The sequence below is a fragment of the Lissotriton helveticus genome, chromosome 7 (assembly GCF_964261635.1).
Source record: "Lissotriton helveticus chromosome 7, aLisHel1.1, whole genome shotgun sequence".
Taxonomy (NCBI): domain Eukaryota; kingdom Metazoa; phylum Chordata; class Amphibia; order Caudata; family Salamandridae; genus Lissotriton; species Lissotriton helveticus.
This window is the reverse complement of record NC_136068.1, coordinates 280,048,972-280,068,655: the sequence shown is the minus strand read 5'-3', so window position 1 is coordinate 280,068,655 and position 19,684 is coordinate 280,048,972. Positions and strand designations below refer to the sequence as shown.

The 19,684-nt window shown below is 47.3% G+C and overlaps 1 protein-coding gene across 1 annotated transcript in view; it reads left to right on the top strand.

Moving 5' to 3' along the window:
• The window catches only part of LOC144769043 (protein-glutamine gamma-glutamyltransferase E-like), a 175,096-nt gene that overhangs the window by 28,853 nt on the left and 126,559 nt on the right, over window positions 1-19,684 (top strand). The window contains exon 2 of the mRNA XM_078653038.1: window positions 4,529-4,706. Within this exon, the coding sequence (XP_078509164.1) occupies window positions 4,529-4,706 (178 nt within the window). The remainder of the gene's footprint in view (window positions 1-4,528; window positions 4,707-19,684) is intronic.

Sequence of the window (19,684 nt, the reverse complement as noted above, 5' to 3'; positions counted from 1 at the left end):
GTAGAGATCTACAATTCAATAATGCAGCTTTGATGGTAGGGCCCAAGCTAGTGTCTGGGATTTGAAGGAGGGGTTCAAAGCGGCACCTCGTGCATTTTGTGAGTGACTGGGCAGGCATGGTGTGTTTGCAGACGGCAGGCGTGTCAGGTTGTAATGCAAGTAATGCATGTCTGCCATACCTTATGGTGTTTTGTGCCGAACTACCAGGGTTTGTGGCCCCGCGCCCCGTCCGGCCGCGGACGGGCGCAGACGGGCTGGACTTTGGCTCGACTTCGGCGCGCTTCCGGCGCGCCCGCTGCACGCGTCCGCTGCGCGGTCGCTGGCCCAAGCACATTTATGCTAAAGGGAGGGGTCGCTAGAGCGCTGACCTCTGCTCCTTGAGCCCGGATGTGCAAGGCTCCTCCTCGCCCTCCGCATCAAACGTCCATGATTGGACGCGGCGGACCGGGGCGGGAGTGGGAGAGAGAACTAGCCTGACAGGTAAATGCAGAAAATCACAATTACTGTGTCCGATTACCCCACACTGAACGTATTAAAATACAGAATCAAATTACAACATTAAAAGCTTTCGCTATTAGAACAGCGCGAACAATGCAGTAGCGCGGTTGTGAGCGCTGAGTGAATGGAGGCTGCCTCTGCCACCGGCAACACTCTTCTCCAAAGCGCGTACCTGTTTTCTGCTAGTTTAAATAAACTTCCCACCTTCAGCGTCGCTAGAGCGCTGACCTCTGCTCCCTGAGCCCGGATGTGCAAGGCTCCTCCTCGCCCTCCGCATCAAACGTCCATGATTGGACGCGGCGGACCGGGGCGGGAGTGGGAGAGAGAACTAGCCTGACAGGTAAATGCAGAAAATCACAATTACTGTGTCCGATTACCCCACACTGAACGTATTAAAATACAGAATCAAATTACAACATTAAAAGCTTTCGCTATTAGAACAGCGCGAACAATGCAGTAGCGCGGTTGTGAGCGCTGAGTGAATGGAGGCTGCCTCTGCCACCGGCAACACTCTTCTCCACCCGTGTTCCTTTGTGCTACTTTACGTCAAGGGGTGTACAATGGGTGCTCCTATGCAACCACCTAGGATGATGCCTAATTTGTAAAGCAGTAAGTGCTGTGCCTCCAATTTTTGTTCAAAAGTTTGTGGGAAGCAGTATCAAATGTCGAGAGCACTAACTACCAGGGATTCATAGTTTTGATTCCATCTCAAGCCTCTTTCATCCACCACTAGATACGCCTAGTCCTTTTTCTCATTCTTTTAGGTTATTTTTCATCCATACTTTATTTGTCTTGATCTTTCCATATACCTCTACCTTCCTCTTTCCCCCTTTTGTGTTTTTCTCTCTCTTGCTCCGGGTCAAAGCCTGATGAAGAAAATAAATACCAGTCACCACAAAATGAGTACCTGTAGGCACCACCTACAACACCTGCTCAAATTATCCGCAGATCCTTTTTTTTTTTATATATTTTTATTGACAAGCAAGTCAAGGCAAGTGACAATTTTCATTTATACAAACAAACAAAATTCACATTAATACTGGTACAGATCAGCATACATAACCGCAAAAAGAAAGAAAGAGAAAAAAAAATTGTCCCCTGTACATCAATAATATCAAACTTGGGACCATGCATCCGTTAGCTGTATCAGTAAGTTCATGGCAAAAAATTGCCCCAAATCTTAATAAATTTAGCAGTTGCTTTTGTTCCCCTGTTCCTGGCAAGTGCACTGTCCATAGCATATATTTCATAAAAAAGATTCCACCACTCCATCGTATGAGGTGGGTTCTGAGAGATCCAAGCCCTCGCTATTACCAATGTGGCACAGGCCAGAACAATATTTAACAAGTTCTTATTGGTAATGCTAGTCGGATGTATGGATAATAATGCAGAAGCTGCAGACATTGGAAAATTAATCAGTTGTTTTTGATGTAAAATATTTTCAATCTCCGCCCAGTACTTAATTAATAATGGGCATGACTAAATCATATGAATGAGGTCTGCTGCCACCAGACCACATTTAAAACATTTAGAACGCTCATTACTTAAGTTGTTTTGTGACCATTTAGAGATTTTTAGAGGAGTATAGTAAAGTTGACTGATAGTTCTGTATGATTGAAGTTTCAGACTAGATGAGTAAACTACTTTATTGATATTAACTAGCGCTGCAGCGATATCCTGAACTTTCACATTAAATCCTAATCTGGTTGTCCATTTAAGCGCCAATCTGGGGCCTTCATCCAGCTTATTTTGACTAAGACAGTTGTATCCTGAACTAATTAAAGATTTCTTGTTTGCAGAGTAAAAACAGAGCCATATATCTGAGCTATTAATGTTTTTCAAATTCATCTTGCGTGTTATATAATCCTTATTTTTAATGTATTTATATTACATCATTTCAGGCAAATTGTACAGACGTTTTAGTGTAGTGAATTGTAGAAGCCTTCCGTGCCATATAGATCTCCTAGTATCTGAATACCATACTTAGCCCAGTCACACCCGTTTTTGTCACTAAGGATATCGGGAAGCCCTGGATTATCCCAAAGTGACAGTTCAGTATGGAAAAAAGAAATATCGCAGTTAGTCAAGATCAGGTTCCAAATACGTACAGCATCCCTTGCAGTCTTAAATGTTACCCGTTTAAAGTAGTTTGGGTCTTGTACTCTTGCCAGGAATTGTTTAGAATTAGTGCCAAGCATAAACTGGTGAAAAAAATATTGGTCATTAACAATAAACAGGCTACGGTGCCGGCCTAAAAAGGAAGCAAAAAAAATAAGCTCTGAGATCAGGAAAGTTCAGGCCCCCCTTTTCGAGTGGAAGTTTTAAGATTGCCCTAGACCTTCGAGACTTTTTATAGCCCCAGATGAAGCTACTGAAAATGCCAGAAAATCCAAATTATTAACGCGTAAGGGAATGGAGCGAAAAAGATATAAAAATTTCGGCAATATATTCATCTTGATCAGATTCATTCGGCCAAGTAAATTAAGCGGGATCTTATGCCATTTTTTCAGGAGGATGGCCACTTCTTTTAGTAAGGGATCTTAATTTAATGCATTTATCTCAGTGATCTTAGAGGATATCTTAACCCCTAAGTATACTGCGGAGTGACAATGTCCTTGCACTAATGAGTTAGCTTGATAATTCATAATAACTTGTGTTTTATTTGTATTTAGTTTGTAGCCAGAAATTTCATCAGAAGCTGGGTTCGATGTACTAACATTTTGCACTGAGTTTGTCTCACCAAAAAAGATGCAAATCCAGCACAAAATGTTACGGAGGTATTTACTTTGCGATGCAAATCTTGATTTTCGTTGGAAAGTTGCCTAAAGTAAAAACAGTTTCACTACGTGTTCCTTTGTGCTACTTTACGTCAAGGGGTGTACAATGGGTGCTCCTATGCAACCACCTAGGATGATGCCTAATTTGTAAAGCAGTAAGTGCTGTGCCTCCAATTTTTGTTCAAAAGCTTGTGGGAAGCAGTATCAAATGTCGAGAGCACTAACTACCAGGGATTCATAGTTTTGATTCCATCTCAAGCCTCTTTCATCCACCACTAGATACGCCTAGTCCTTTTTCTCATTCTTTTAGGTTATTTTTCATCCATACTTTATTTGTCTTGGTCTTTCCATATACCTCTTCCTTCCTCTTTCCCCCTTTTGTGTTTTTCTCTCTCTTGCTCCGGGTCAAAGCCTGATGAAGAAAATAAATACCAGTCACCAAAAAATGAGTACCTGTAGGCACGACCTAAAACACCTGCTCAAATTATCCGCAGATCCATGTGCCTAAGTGCAAATACTTGTTTTTTTAAAAGTTTTAGACAGGGATTGTGCCCAAAAATGTCTCTAACTGTAGAGCACTTTTAAGAATCTCCACATTTTCTCACCTTTGCATTTGTGTGGCACACACTCAAAGTAGGAAACTTATTAGCAATGGCTTTTGAACTATAAGGGTCCCCACCAGTACAAAACCTATGCATAACTGAATGCACACACCATTGCAGTATGATGTAGGTTGGCACAGGAAAGTCTAAAGTGCGCCAGCTCAGGGCTGGAGAAAACCAGCACCATGTTGTAGTAGAAATTGTGTTATTCTGCTACCTCCATTCATACAACACTTTGGTTGCTGCACTGTGTTGTGTGGACATTTTGTAAATCTCTCCAAATATTTTCTCTGCTTTCATTAACATTACTAGTGCAACCAACAATAACTAAACATGACTCATTGTTTGCCTCCTTAGGTAATGCCAACCCTATTCTTTTTATACTTCTGAACTTTACAACTGAACTCTTTACAAAAACAATGTTGGAGGCCACCAAATAGATGTCATCGTCCCTCTCATGCTCACCCTCTGTGGCAGGCAGTCTCAAGTCCTATTAGTACTTCAAGAGGGTCCAGTCACAGGAGACACTGTACAATGCATGTTATACATTTCTCTACTTTTTTCTCAATTGCAAATTTTGAATAAATGTCCTGTGATTTTTAGACCACTGTAGCCATTCTGACTGCTGTTGTGCTCTCTTGTTTGGTTCAGGTGAATTGCCAGGATGATAATGGGGTTTTGGTCGGAAATTGGAGTGGTGATTACTCAGGTGGGGCTAATCCTGGCAGCTGGAACGGAAGTGTGGCCATTCTGCGAAAGTGGGGGCAACATAGCTACTCACCAGTGGAATATGGACAATGCTGGGTCTTTGCGGGTGTGACCTGCACAGGTATGGTACTAAGCAACAACATTCAAAATAGTGTATTTCTGTCATATGTCAAAGTGTTTCACAGTAGTACAAAAGAGTATATCACCACATTATGTGGCATTTATTGGAATGGATAGTTTTTCAACAGGAACTTAGAAACATTCTTTCTCCCTCGCCACCCTCACAATGATGTCATTAGTGAACCAAGCAGGCGTATAAGTTGTCATGTACTACCTAGGTGTGGCCTAAGTTGTACTTAAGGCGGGTCTCTATCTCTAGAATTTCACAGAAGGCAAAAAAGCGATGGTCTGAATGCAGCTCAGATCGATTGCCAGTGACTAAGATTAAATCACGCATTTCTTCCATCAGCTTGTTGTTTTTGTATTAGTGAACTAAGGGATGAGTCATTTGTAATGTGCTACTTCTATGTGTCTTATGATGTTATTATACATGGGGACATTATTATAGGTTGTTAAATCATTACCCCCAGGTCCCTTATGTCCTCGGCCCATTCATTAATTATGGAGATAACCATCTCCCGACAGAAATTAAAACAAGAGGAATGCTGGGATATCCCTACTGCCCCTCCCCCCGGGAGTACATAAGCAGCACTTACCCAGCATCCCGTCTGTTCTTTTTTTCTGTCTGTCGACAGTTTTTGCTGATGCTGGTGCTGCTCCTGCTGGGCTTGAGTAGCTTCTTCTCCTGTGGTTCCCCGACCGGCTGCCTGGCTGTGCGGTTGGGGTATCTGGCTCCTTGCCCCCCGGCCTGCTGGGCTTGCTGAGTGGCTTGGTCTTTGGCCGGCTCTTGTCTTTTCGTGCTTTTGGATTTCGTGCCGGCCCTTTGCGGCTGGTGAGCCGGCCTCCCTGGAGTCCTTCCGGGTTGTTTTCTCGTCTCCCTGTGGCTTGGCAGGTTGGGAGTCGTGATGTTCCTGCCTTCCTGTTTTCCCCGGCCTTGTGGGGCTTCGTTTGCTGCTTTGATGAAGGCGGCTTCGTGTGGAAGGTGGAGGGGGGGGCCTTGTTGCTGTTTGGCGCCCCCCGGGTAAGTGCCGCGTAGCGGTTTTCAATTTTTACCGGTGGCTTCCTGTGGGTACGCTGGTGATTCCCCTCAGGATTCCCTTTTTGCTTTCACCACGTTTGCTACGTTTCCTTTTCCCCCTGTTCATGTAGCCCGTCTCGGGCGTTGTTCTTTGTGGGACTTCGTTGGTGGCCTGGATTCGTTTCCCTGTGCCGCTACGTGTGGGGAATTGAGTCCGGGGTGGGGTGCTTTCATTACTGCATGTGGCCGACTTCTACTCCGTGCATGGCCGTCTTTGGTGCTGGGCTGCCCGGTTCGTGCCTGGATTGCACGTGCATTTATGTGGATGGCTTTACGCCATATTGATGGATGTTCCCGTTTTCCACATTTTGCATTCGTTCCGTGTTGCCCCTGTCTGCGGTCTCGTTCGGGACGTCTGTTGGGCTGTGGGGGCCGTGTGGCGGGGTTCTGGATCCGGCGCCGCGGGTTCCGGGCCTTCTTCCCCTGGGCTGCTCGGCAGGCTCTTCCTTGAGTCCAGGCTTTGTTCCTTTGCCGGCCTGTCCTGTTGCTGGCACATGCACTGTCTCCGTGGGTACTTTGGTTAGGTCCTTAGTCCAGCGCGTTTCTTTTTTTTGACATCTGTTTGTGTTGGTGTGCACGTTAGGGGCCTCTTGGTTCGCAGGTCTGGCTCTGTGTTGCCTTCCGATGTCCTTGGCTTCTCGTGGTATGAGTCATATTGACTGGTTCCGGCTTTGCTGTTTGAGTGCCGGTGTTGGTTTTGGCCTGGTTTTGTTGTGCATATTTCTTCATGTGCTGCTGCGTTAGACTGTTTTTCTTTGCCTTGTGCTCGGCCACTGCCTGCCCGGATTGGTTCCGTTGGTATTTAGTCTCCCAGCTGGTCCGCTCGGCCTTTCATCCTTCTGGGGTTGTTCCGTTGTGTTGGATGACTGTGGCCTTCTGTTGTTCGGCGCCTGGTTCCCTCTGGGTGTGCGTGCACTTTTATGTTGCGCTTGTGCTTATGTGTACATTGCTTGGGGCTTGTTGTGCGCGTTGCTGTACGTGGGTCTGTATGGGGCGCTGTGTGGGGACCGTCTCTTTGTTCCCGTTCCCTGCCCCTGTTCCTTGGCTCCTTTTGGGTGTGTGTGTTTCGTCCTCTTGGGGCTCGCTGGGCTGCGTCCTGGGGGCCTGCCCTCCTCCCTTTGCGCCTTGTCGTGTTGGCGTGATTTTGCAGTGCTGTGTTTCTCCTGCGCCTTTGGTTTTAGGTTTTCTGTAGCTGCTGTCTCGGGGTTCCGCGCTGCTTGTTTTCTGGCCTCCGGCCGGCCCCGGGTTCTTACGGTTCTCCGGTGGTGGGTGTTCCATGGGTCTGTTCGGCTCGGGTTGGCGTGGGTTCCGGTCGCCTCTGTGGGGGCTGGTTCTTTTCGTTGTTCCTGCCTTTGCTTGCTCGTGGGTTTCCCTGTGTTGTTGGGGTTTTCCTGCCTGCTTGCTTGAACCTTGCCCTCTGCTGCTCTTGTGCCGGGGTCGCTTCTTTCTTCTGCTGCGGTGGCCTGTTGGTTTGCATTCTGTTCTGCCCCGCCTGGTTGTGGGTCGGTCTTCCTGCTCCTTGGGCCACTGATGGAGTTGTGGGGGTCCTGCGGGCTCCTCTGGTTCCGCTTGTCATGCCGTCCTGTTCTCCCTCGATGGCCTTGCCTCCGCTGCGGGCTGGCTGTTGTGGCCTCTGCTCCGCTTGGGGTTCTGGTTCTTCCCTTCCTGGCCTCTGTGTGGTTGGTCGGCGTTTGGGGCTCCTGGTTCCTGGCCCTGTTCCTCCCTTCCTTTGGGCTGCACCTGGTTCCTCTCGTGGCTGCTTGCCGGTGTTGTGCCGGTGGTTCTTTGGGGGTGCTCTGTCGCCCTATTCCTTGGGTGCGGCTGTTCTGTTCCTCCCTGCCTGCGTCTGTGGTTGGGTGTGGTGCCTGGTGGGGGCCTGCCTGGTTCTTTCTAGTGCTGTGGCCTTCCTTTGCTCCTTCCGGGGGGCTTCCGGTGTTTCCCGGGGCTTTTTCTATGGGCCTGGCCTGGCTGCCTTTGCGCTGGCTCTCCCTCTGCTTGCCTTTGGCTTGGTTATGTTGTTCCTGGCCTCCCCTTCTGTTTCTGGGGTGTTGCCTGCATAGGTTTGTTCCTGGCTGGGGCCTCCTGGCGGCTGCCGTGTTCTGTCTTGCCTCCTGTCCTCGGGGTTGGAGTGTTGTCCCCCCGCTCCGTTGTCTGCTCGTTGGTTGTGCTGGGTCTGGCCAGGTTGGTTCCTGCCTGGCCTGGTTGCCTTGGCTTCTTCCTTCGGTTTTCCTCCCTGCCTCTTCTGGTTTTGGTGGTGGTGCTGGGTGGCCGTTGTTGTTGCCTCTCCTGGGCCTGTGGTGTTCTTCTCTCCCCTGGTTGGGGGGGGGCGAGGGGGGTGCTGGCTCCGCTCTTTCAGGGGTTCTGTCGCTGGTGTTGTGCCTCAGCTTTCCCAATTCTCCTGTTTTTCGGGAGGGGCTGTTTTTTGGTCGCTCCTGCTGGATCTGCCTCCCGGCCTGCCGGGCTTGCTGGGCGGCATGGTTTCCTGCTGGCCGGTGTTCCGTTTTTTTTAGGTCCTTTGTGGCTGGTGCCCCGCCTCCCGGTTCTTCCGGGTCGCTGTGAGCGTCTCCCCGCTGCTTGGTCGTGTGGGAGTCGCACTGCGCTGGGTGTTGGTGCTTGCGGTTGCTTCTGCTTGTCCTTCGGCGGTGGCTTTCTGTGGTTGCCTGTTGCCTTGGGCTTCCTCCCTGTTGGCTCCTGTTCTGGGCTGGTCTGCTGTTTCTGTTTGGTCCGTCCTGTTCTGGGTTGCCTGGTTGAGCTCTTTCTGCGGTCCTGGGCTGCCTGATTGGGTCTCTGTTGGGATTTCTTGTATGGCCTGGCACTCCTTTGCGGGTGTTCTGTCTGCCTGTGGGTTGGCTGGTCCCTCTGCTGTGGGGTTCCGCTTCCTTGTGGGTGTGGTGTGTTCCGGTCTGCTTCTTGGTTCTGGCCGTGGCTCTTTCACTCTCTTGTTTTCCCTGCTTACCTGTTCTTGGTTTCGTTGGGGTGTCCCCGGGGCTGTTGGCTCTCCGGCCTGTGCTCTGTTGGGGCCTTCCCTTCTTCGGCCTTCCCCCGGTTTGGGATTGGTTCTGCGGGTTGCTTCTGGCTTCGGCTTTGGATTCCTGTCTGTATCCTCGGTTGCGGCTTTTCGCCGTGCGGGGTTCGTCCCCTGTGCTTGCCCTGCCTTGGGTCTTGCCGGGCTGTGGGGTTTGGTTTGCTTGTGCTTTCCTCCCTGGCTGCGGTTGCTTCTGTGCGGTCCTCTGGGGTGGTTTTGCCTCGGTCTCTCTGGCCTCTGGGTTTCTGCCCCGGTCCTTTGCTTGGGCTGTTTGGGGTCTTTGTGCCTGGCCTGTCTCTGGTTTGGCTTGGCTGTGGTTGTTGTGTCCTTCGTGGTTCCCTTGCTTTCGTCTTGGGTCCTCCGGGTACTTGGCCCGTCCGGTTGCACTCCTGCTTTGGTGTTCAGGTTTGCCTTCTTCGGGCTGTTGCTTCCTGCTCCCGTTTCCTCCGCTTTGGCTGGAGTTCTGTTTTGGGGTTCCTTCGGTTCCCTTTTCCTCTTTTTCCGGGTCTCTTTGTCCTGGTTGGTTGCCCTTGTTGGCTCTTCCTGCTCGGGTTTCCTCGAGGTGCTTGTTCCCTTTGCCTTGTGTCCTCGTCTTGCGGGACCTGGTGGCTTGGCTTCCTGGGGTTTGCTCTTCGTTCCCTGGTGCCTGGGTTTTCTCTCTTTTCCCTATCCGTGGGCTCAGTCTTGCCTTCCGGGTTGGGTGCTGGTGGGCTTCCGCTGTTCTTCCCGGGGTTGGATTTGTTGGACCTTTGGTTCCTCCGGTCCACTTGTCTCCTGCCTGTTCTTGCCGGGGTTGTCTTCTTCTACCCGTTTCTGGCTTGTTGGCCTGGTGGCTCTTGGCCTTTCTCTTTGTTTGGCCTCTCTTCTGCCGTTGTCCTCTTGCCTGTGGTGGCTTGGGTGTCTGTGCTCTCCCTGTCGCTGGTTGGCTGTGGGGTGTTCCTGCGGTGGGCTGGTTGGCCTCTATGGTGGCCGGTCTGGTCGTCTGGCTTTGCTCCCTTGGTCTTATTGGTTGGGTGCTGGTCTGGTGGGGGTCCCTCTTGTCGGGGGCACTGCCTGGGGTTTCCCCGGTTTTTCGTTTTCTTCCTGCGGTTGCTGCCTTAGTGTAGTTTCCTGGGTTGGCTTCTGTTTGGTTTGGGAAGGCCGGCTTTTTCTGCTTTGGTATTTCTCCATAAGTAATGAATGGGCCGAGGACATAAGGGACCTGGGGGTAATGCTCTATTACTTACCGGTAATCTTCATTACTCCTGGTCCCGTTGTCCTCGGCCCATTCATACGCCCCTCCCTCCCTCCCGGGCGGCCGGCCTTCCTGTCTGGGCTTGGTTGTACAGACGGGATGCTGGGTAAGTGCTGCTTATGTACTCCCGGGGGGAGGGGCAGTAGGGATATCCCAGCATTCCTCTTGTTTTAATTTCTGTCGGGAGATGGTTATCTCCATAAGTAATGAATGGGCCGAGGACAACGGGACCAGGAGTAATGAAGATTACCGGTAAGTAATAGAGCAAACACAAGAGAGGTGTTTGTGTTATGGACATCCTGAAGTCATATATATCAAGGTGCTCACAAATGTCATGATGAAGCAAAATGGGTAAACAACCTTTACAACGCAATTTTTACAACGCACTACCATTACAACGCATTTTTTACAACGCAAAAACTTTTACAACGCATACCATTACAACGCATGTTTTTACAACGCTAGTACTTTTACAACGCATGCCATTACAACGTAAGTATTGGTAAGTATATAATTATATTTAATATTTTATATGTTTTTTTTTTTTTACGTTTTCAGTTTTTGGGTAAAGGGGTATTTTTAGGGTTTAGGGTCAGTTTTCAGTTTATGGGTAAAGGGGTATTTTTAGGGTTCAGGGTCAGTTTTCAGTTTTTGGGTAAAGGGGTATTTTTAGGGTTTAGGGTCAGTTTTCAGTTTTTGGGTAAAGGGGTATTTTTAGGGTTCAGGGTCAGTTTTCAGTTTTTGGGTAAAGGGGTATTTTTAGGGTTTAGGGTCAGTTTTCAGTTTTTGGATAAAGGGGTATTTTTAGGGTTCAGGGTCAGTTTTTGGGTAAAGGGGTATTTTTAGGGTTCAGGGTCAGTTTTCAGTTTTTGGGTAAAGGGGTATTTTTAGGGTTCAGGGTCAGTTTTCAGTTTTTGGATAAAGGGGTATTTTTAGGGTTCAGGGTCAGTTTTCAGTTTTTGGGTAAAGGGGTATTTTTAGGGTTCAGGGTCAGTTTTCAGTTTTTGGGTAAAGGGGTATTTTTAGGGTTCAGGGTCAGTTTTCAGTTTTTGGGTACAGGGGTATTTTTAGGGTTCAGGGTCAGTTTTCAGTTTTTGGGTAAAGGGGTATTTTTAGGGTTCAGGGTCAGTTTTCAGTTTTTGGGTAAAGGGGTATTTTTAGGGTTCAGGGTCAGTTTTCAGTTTTTGGGTACAGGGGTATTTTTAGGGTTCAGGGACAGTTTTCAGTTTTTGGGTAAAGGGGTATTTTTAGGGTTCAGGGTCAGTTTTCAGTTTTTGGGTACAGGGGTATTTTTAGGGTTCAGGGACAGTTTTGGGTTTATGGGGTACAGGGGTATTTTTAGGGTTTAGGGACAGTTTTGGGTTTTTGGGGTACAGGGGTATTTTTAGGTTTCTGGGTTAATTTGGGTTTTTGGGGTACAGGGGTACAAGGTAAAAAAAATTAAATTATATAAATTAAATTAAATTAAATTTTATTAATTACAATTAATTTAAAAAAAAATATTATATACTTACCAATACTTACGTTGTAATGGCATGCGTTGTAAAAGTACTTGCGTTGTAAAATCATGCGTTGTAATGGTATGCGTTGTAAAAGTTTTTGCGTTGTAAAAAATGCGTTGTAACGGTATGCGTTGTAAAAGTATGCGTTGTAACGTCATACATCCAGCAAAATGAGGCGTCACTGAACTAACGTATTTGCCTAAATTCGCACAATTTGGTCAAGCTGGGAAGCCAGGGATGGACTGGCCATAGCGGGCACCGGGCATTTTCCCGGTGAGCCGCCATGATGGGGGCCGTGTTTGAGCCTATGAGGGGCCATTTTTAATTACCCGGTGCCGGCAATATTGGCAGACCTGTAACCAAATCGGCGGAAGCCGGCCCTAACAAACAGTTCGGTTGCACTCACCCTCTTCCCCCCAGGGGGCCGGCCGAGCAGTTTGCCAGGACAAGTTTCGGGTACCCAGCCCGGCCCTGTGGGAAGCTACTGTTTATCCAAGGTTTCCTGCTTTCACTTTGTGCAATCCAGACTATAGACGGGTATCTATTTCTCTCTCCCTTTTTGCGTTGAAAGTTCATGGTGTGTGTTTAATAAATCAAACACACCTTATTAAGTAAATGCAGGTATTGCATAATAAAGGTGACACAGGAAGCGATTTGATGCAAAATCTTTATTTCGGCACTAGCAACATAGGCCATAAAAGAACAATCAGTGACATGCAAAACATCATAAGACAATATAAAACATTATAATATAAGGCCAAGGCTCAGTAACACATGGACCAAACAGTGCTATAATTAATCAGAAATACTATTCCTAGGACATATTGCTTTCCAGATATGAGAGGTGACACTAAAACATACTGCATGGGATTCTAAAGTGCACAGAAATTGCATTGCAGAATTTGGGTCCCTGATATTGTGTGCAATGAATATTGGTTTTAAAAAGTACTTCCTTAAGCCCAAATAAAGTTTGCAACAAAGAGTAAAGTGCTGAGTGTTGTGTTTCGAGATTCTGTCGCATGGGCACAGAACATGTCCTTTTTGCCATTGGTTAATGATTGGGAAAGTTACCAGGTGATGTGCAATGCCTAGCTGCAGTTTAGTCAAAACGAAACGATGTTGTGTATTTTACACCAAAGACAAATACCTCTCATCCCAGCTAACTATTGCCCTATACACCTCATAGAGGTCACAACAAGTTTTTTTGCTTTTGTGCTTTTGGGGCGTCTGCAATCCTGGATAGAAGAGAATAAGGTATAAACACCTTTACAAGCAGAATTTATGACCAAGACCTCCACTTATTGACCAGATCTTTAGATTGCAACTTATCCATTGGAAAATGGTGGTTTTAGAGGGTGGCTGCCTCTACGTCACATTTGTGGATCTTAAATCCGCATTTGACATGGTTCAGCGAGATCAGCTATGGAGCATACTTCTGGATATGGGAGTACCAGAATATCTTTGCCACCAGCTGAAACGCCTGCACCAAGACAATTATGCGAGAATAAGATATGATAAAAAGAGGTGAACTTTCCACTCCCTTCCCTGTTGAGAAAGAGGTGCAACAGCGATGCAGCTTGGCCCAACTATTTTTTCCCTCTTTTTAAATGGACTAATTGGAACCTTATTAGCATAGAAAGATATTGACGCACTGAGGTTGGCGAACCGCAAAATTCCAGCACTTATGTTTGTGGACGATAGGCTGCGACTCTCTAAATCGTCTATGGCTATGCCGCGGATACTTGAGGAATTTCGTGTTTTTTGCACTAAGAGGGGACTGGAGATTAATCTCCAAAAAACCAAATATGTGGTTTTAATGCCAACACTACTAATTTCCCACATCCCAAACTGGATGGAAGGGCCCTAGAAAGGGCGTCCATCTTTGAATATTTAGGGATTACACTCAAAAATAAGATGGACTGGGGGACACAAATAAAGAAAGCTAATTTAAAATTGACTCAGTCTACAGGGGGCATTTAAAAAATGTATGAAAACTGTACCCAAAAAGTGATAGGTCCACCAGCAGAAATCTATCAAATGCAGGCTAGGGGAGCTTCACTATATGGGGCAGAACTATGGGGACACTGCCCACTAACTTTACTATCTATGACAGAGAATTTGGGCCTTCCTAAGGGCACTCCATTAACACCGCATAGGATGGACTTGGGCATTGGTCCTATAGCTGACGCAGTTGCCTCTAGACCCCTCCTTTATTGGCGCCGCCTGTGGAGCATGCCAGAGCTAGCCGATTATAGAGAGGAGTTGAAGGACGTTATGCCCCTCATGGGTGCAGGGAATTTATCATGGCTAGCCTATATCAGGAATTCTTGCCAGGTGGGAAACAGCCATTACTACGCGGTTTTTACCACACATAGCTATTACATCGCATACCTTACACCGCATGCGATGTAACAATGCGTAGTGTTTACTACGCATACCATTACATCGCATTAGCTTTTATAACGCCTGTGATGTAATGGCTATCCAAGTCATTGTGAAGAAACTGAGGCTGTTTCCTCACAACGACGTGCAGCGCCCCTCGAAGCAGGAAGCAGGAACCGGGAGCAGAGACGGCGACGCTGGAGTGGAACCACGAGGAAAAGACAGGTAAGGGGGTTGGCGCTTAGGATGGGGGTTACTTTTGAAGGGATTTTGGGTAGTGTCAAAGTAGTGTTGTAATGTTTGTGTTGTGTGGGGTTACATTTTAGGGTAATTTTAGGGAGTTTGTGTAGTGTAGTGTTTTAGGGTTGTGTCAGTGTTTTAGGGTTTAGTGTAGTGTTGTATTGTTTGTGTAGTGTAGTGTTTTAGGGTAGTGTCAGTGTTTAGGGTTTAGGGTAGTGTTGTAGTGTTTGTGTAGTGTAGTGTTTTAGGGTAGAGTCAGTGTTTCAGGTTTTAGTGTTGTACTGTTTGTGTAGTGTAGTGTTTTAGGGTGGTGTCAGTGTTTTAGCGTTTAGTGTAGTGTTGTAGTATTTGTGTAGTGTAGTGTTTTAGGGTAGTGTAGTGTTTGTGTAGTATTATAGGGTAAATGGTAGTGGTGTATGTTTGTACAGTGTAGTGTTTTAGGGTTTAGGGTAGTGTTGTGGTGTATGTGTAGTGTAGTGTTTTAGGGTTTAGGGTAGTGTTGTAGTGTTTGTGTAGTGTAGTGTTTGAGGGTTTAGGGTAGTGTTGTAGTGTTTGCGTAGTGTTTTAGGGTTTAGGGTAGTGTTGTAGTGTTTGTGTAGTGTTTTAGGGTTTAGGGTAGTGTTGTAGTGTTTGTGTAGTGTAGTATTTTAGGGTTTAAGGTAGTGTTGTAGTGTTTGTGTAGTGTTTTGGAGTTTAGGGTAGTGTTGTAGTGTAGTGTTTTAGTGTTTAGGGTAGTGTTGTAGTGTTTGTGTGGTGTAGTGTTTTAGGGTTTATGGTAGTGTTGTAATGTTTGTGTAGTGTAGTGTTTTAGGGTTTAGGGTACTGTTTGTGTAGTGTTTAGGGTTTAGGGTAGTGTTGTAGTGTTTGTGTAGTGTAGTGTTTTAGGGTCTAGGGTAGTGTTGTGGTGTTTGTGTAATGTAGTGTTTTAGGGTTTAGGGTAGTGTTTGTGTAGTGTTTTAGGGTTTAGGGTAGTGTTGTAGTGTTTGTGTAGTGTAGTGCATTAGGGTTTAGGGTAGTGTTGTAGTGTTTGTGTAGTGTAGTGCTTTAGGGTTTAGGGTAGTGTTGTAGTGTTTGTGTAGTGTGGTGTTTTAGGGTTTAGGGTAGTGTTGTAGTGTTTGTGTAGTGTTTTAGGGTTTAGGACAGTGCTTTAGTGTTTGAGTAGTGTAGTGCATTAGCGTTTAGGGTAGTGTTGTAGAGTTTGTGTAGTGTTTTAGGGTTTAAGGTAGTGTTGTAGTGTTTGTGTAGTTTAGTGTTCTAGGGTTTAAGGTAGTGTTGTAGTGTTTGTGTAATGTAGTGTTTTAGGGTTTAGGGTAGTGTTGTAGTGTTTGTGTACTGTTTTGGGGTTTAGGGTAGTGTTGTAGTGTTTGTGTAGTGTTTTTGGGTTTAGGGTAGTGTTGTAGTGCGTATGTAGTGTAGTGTTTTAGGGTTTAGGGTACTGTTGTAGTGTTTGTGTAGTGTAGTGTGTTAGGGCAGTGTCGGGGGGTCATGCAGGGTAGTGTAGTGCTCTTGTAGGGAGCGGACTGGGGGTCGGGGGAGGGTTGTGTAGGGGTAGGGTAGTCACTTACCTTGCAAACTTTAACCACAGGTATAGCTTTACCACGCATGCCTTTGCGTTTTGATGGCATGCGTGGTAAAGACATAGTTGTGGTAAAAGTTTGCGATGTAATGGCATGTAGTTGTTATTGACATCGCATAGTAATACCCGCATTGTAATGGCATGTGTGGTATTAGTATGCAATGTAATTACATACATTCTTGCCAGGCATTGGGGAGGGCAAACCTGTGGACTGCACCTGAAGAAACCTGTTCCACAATTTCCAAAAAGGTATTACTTAACTCCTATAGAGAGCATAAACTGTCCCAACTCTGCCAGAGGACCACCCCAAGCAGCGTGACTGCCAGGTTCCTGGACATCAAGCAACATTATAGTATGGAATTGGCACTTGATTGTATCCAACCACTGTTGGCAAAGAAATTGTTCCTTCAATTCAGACACGGGGTGCTCTCGCTTCGAGTATTTACCAACAATTGGCAGGGAGTGCGTAAACTGGATTGCCCAGGGTGTGACACAGCTGAAGAAACAGAACTACATGTCTCTTCCTCTGCCCAGCCTGGAGCAAGCCAAGGTCTAAATGGGTGCTCCAACTTTGCAGAAATCTGGGGATTAGACATTATACTGAGGTCTATAGGATCCACAAGCATGAAACAGACACATTATTTGTGTTTGCTATCTCTAGATTTCTTTATTTGATGTGGTGCATTCGCAGGGCCATTTTAAAGATAAAGATTATAGAAAACCCCAAGCTCCCATTATTTAATAAATATGATCCTATGCCACGTGTGTACACTGCCCTTGTAAATTTTCTTCCTCTAGGTTGTTTATCCTTTTTTAAAAAAGTTTTTTACTCTAAAATGTTTTAATGTGCTTTTTAGGTCGAGCTGGTAAAAGCAATGCGAAGCATTGCATCCAGCGAAGTATCTATTGTTTCCCACTTTCTGGGAATCTGAGACAGGGGTCGGGCACACATGGCGATTGGGATCTGTGGACGCGCACGTCCAGGCCGGCGCCGTGCACATTCCTGCCTCACATTCCCTGAAGTGCGCAAACACACACACACATACACACATGCACACACACACGCAGGCAGGTACACACACACGCACACACACACACACACACACACACTGCATACACACCCACGCGCACGCACACACACACTTGCATACACACCCCCCCTACAACTAAGTCCCACCCGCCCCACTCACCGGGCTACAGGATCCGTCAAGCGGGGCTTCCGATTTAGAAGGCTCTGTCCAGCACTTCGAGCAACTAGTTGCCTTCACGCGAGCCTCTTCAGTTCAGGTCATCATCGCATACCATACCACGAAGTACTTCGCTTCTCTTCACCCGGAGGTGCATATACTCGTCAAACGCGCATGTGCAGTGACCAGACGCTCCAGCCAAAGCAGCTCTGCGTAAGCAAGATGTAACACACCAGGCTCGAGAGACTAATATAATGTAAGAAACCGCGGGAAAAGGATATTATTTGGGAGCCTGGTTTGACTAATCACGACTTTTCAGTGGGACGGCTTGTTTAGTCGCATGCTATCCGTTGAGCTGTTAGTTGGGCAGCAGTCAAAGACATTACAGCTGTGACTGGGCTTATCTTGGTTAGAGATCAGTGAACTGGTGACTACTTATGTTAGACATCAACATCACTCAAGTTCATGGGCGCTTTTTTCATCTAGCGATGAGCTGCTCGCGCACGAAACTGGACTTGTGAGTTCTAGACATCAGGTCAGACTGAGAGGTCGAGATTCCTTTTTTAAAAACAAGTTTTTACTAAGGTTTTTAACAGTGACAAGTACAGCATCACAACGTTAGTCATTTTTTAATCAAGCAATATAAGTGACATGCATTATATCCAGAACTCCCCAACATTCTTTCCCTTCCTCCCCTCAAGCAGGTAGGGATAGTCCATCTGGTGGCTCAGTCTTTAATCTCCGCCATTATATTCCACCTGGTAATGGGTCCAGAACCCTTCCGATAATTTCACCCCGGTCGCCAGATCTTCCCCCACTTTATCATCCCTTCGGTCTGCTTAATATGCGGTTCATTCGTAAGTGCCTACTCCGTCAGGGCTGCCCCTCACGCAGCCAAAGGGGGGCCTGACCACCTTCCTGGTTGTTGCACCCCGTCTCCTTGCCAATATCACTCAAAGTGCCAACATTCTCACCTCGAGGCTTTCCCTGCGAGGCACCACCCCCATCCAGCACAGCTTCATAGATCCCTCCACCAAGTACGTTAGTATTGCCAGTACTAGCTGCCAGTATTTCATGGACCATGCCGTGTGTAGGGAACCGGCAGAGGAGCCCACATCTGCACAATTCACCGACCTATCTGGGTATATTCGTGTCTACTTGTCCAGCATCAGGTAGGTTCTGTGTAGATAGTGGGAGCCGGACTATGAGTTTGAACCTGCCATTATGGTATACCTGTCGCACCTGCTCTCTTGCTCTCTGCCTCAGTGATCGCCTCACAGCAATCCGCACTCTCCAGCCATTTCCGTGGATTCATTCACCTTTATCCAGCACCAACGCTGCCGGGAAAATGTCACCAATTGCCTGCACCCACCATGTGTGGCTTGTCTAGAATAGAGGACTGATTTGTATTTTACAAAATAGCTGTTTAAAGAAATCAATTTGCCTGGATGTGCCAATAAGGAATGCATCTCTGTCACCATATGATGTATAATAACTCACTACCGTCTCTCGCTATCCAAAAAGTCAAGCATTTAATGTATGAAAGGCCCTGTGGAACCTTGCTGCCAAATGGAGGGGACAGATGCAGGCTGTACCATCCCACTTACTAACCATTCAATGCTAGCCGGACATGCCTGCAAAGATCGGAGAGATCTGCCTCATGATGCTGGTTCCCGGAGGACGCGCCCCCCCACCCCAACCCACCCCACCCCACCCCTCCTCTCTCTTCCCCTCCCCTCTCTTCCCCTCCCAAACACCCGCAGGTCCTGAAGAGCACTTTCTGTGAACAACAACTGGTTCAAATATGTTCTCTCAATGTTTCAAGCTTTATTACAAATGTCACAAAAATATGTTAATACTAGCAGCCCGTCCCGACGTTGTCCGGGTAGGCTTTGCGAGAGTACTCACCAGCATCGCCACTCCTCCCCCACCAGCCTCGCCGCTCCTCCCCGCCGCCAAAAAAATCCCAATCGTAAACTTGTCACCAACATCACGCATTTTAAAATGTGTGTAAACTGTACTTTATGTCGCATACCACAGTAGAGCATAAACATCCTGACAAACCACGTACATTCAGGATATTGAGTTCAGCCACTACTGCGTCACAGAAAACACGTGCACACAACACAAACCTCCGATTTTTGTGAACTACGGCCCACTGGCTTCTTCGGATCCTAAATTCGCTCCATGAGTACCCCACATATTTCCCATCTGCCTGTCATACTGTGGTGTGCATATGATGGGATGGAGGGAGCCGGGCTGCCTCCTGGGCAGAGAGTGGGTGTTTGATTACAGCCTGTCAAGTTCACACCGTGGGCTTAAATTATGCCTTTTTGAAACCCCAGTCCCCTCAAGTTACACCTTGAAGGAGCTCAGGTGTACCAGCTATTGGAAAATGTGCAGCCTACAGGCCGCTGCAGCGAAGGACTCCACAGGTTAGTTAGCTTTACAGGTTGACTCCACAGGTTGGTTAGCTTTACAAATAAAGCCTTACATTAAAAATCATACAATTTTAGCGTGACAGTACTGACCAGCATTGCCGCTCCTCCCCCACCAGCATCGCCGCTCCTCCCCGCCGCTCCTCACCGCGCTGTGCGGCACTTCAGCATGTCGGGTGTCGGTAAAATCATACAATTTTAGCGCGACAGTACCGACCAGCATCGCCGCTCCTCCCCCACCAGCATCGCCGCTCTTCCCCGCTGCTCCTTACCGTGCTTTGCGACACTTCAGAATGTCGGGTGTCGGTCCCGCGCTC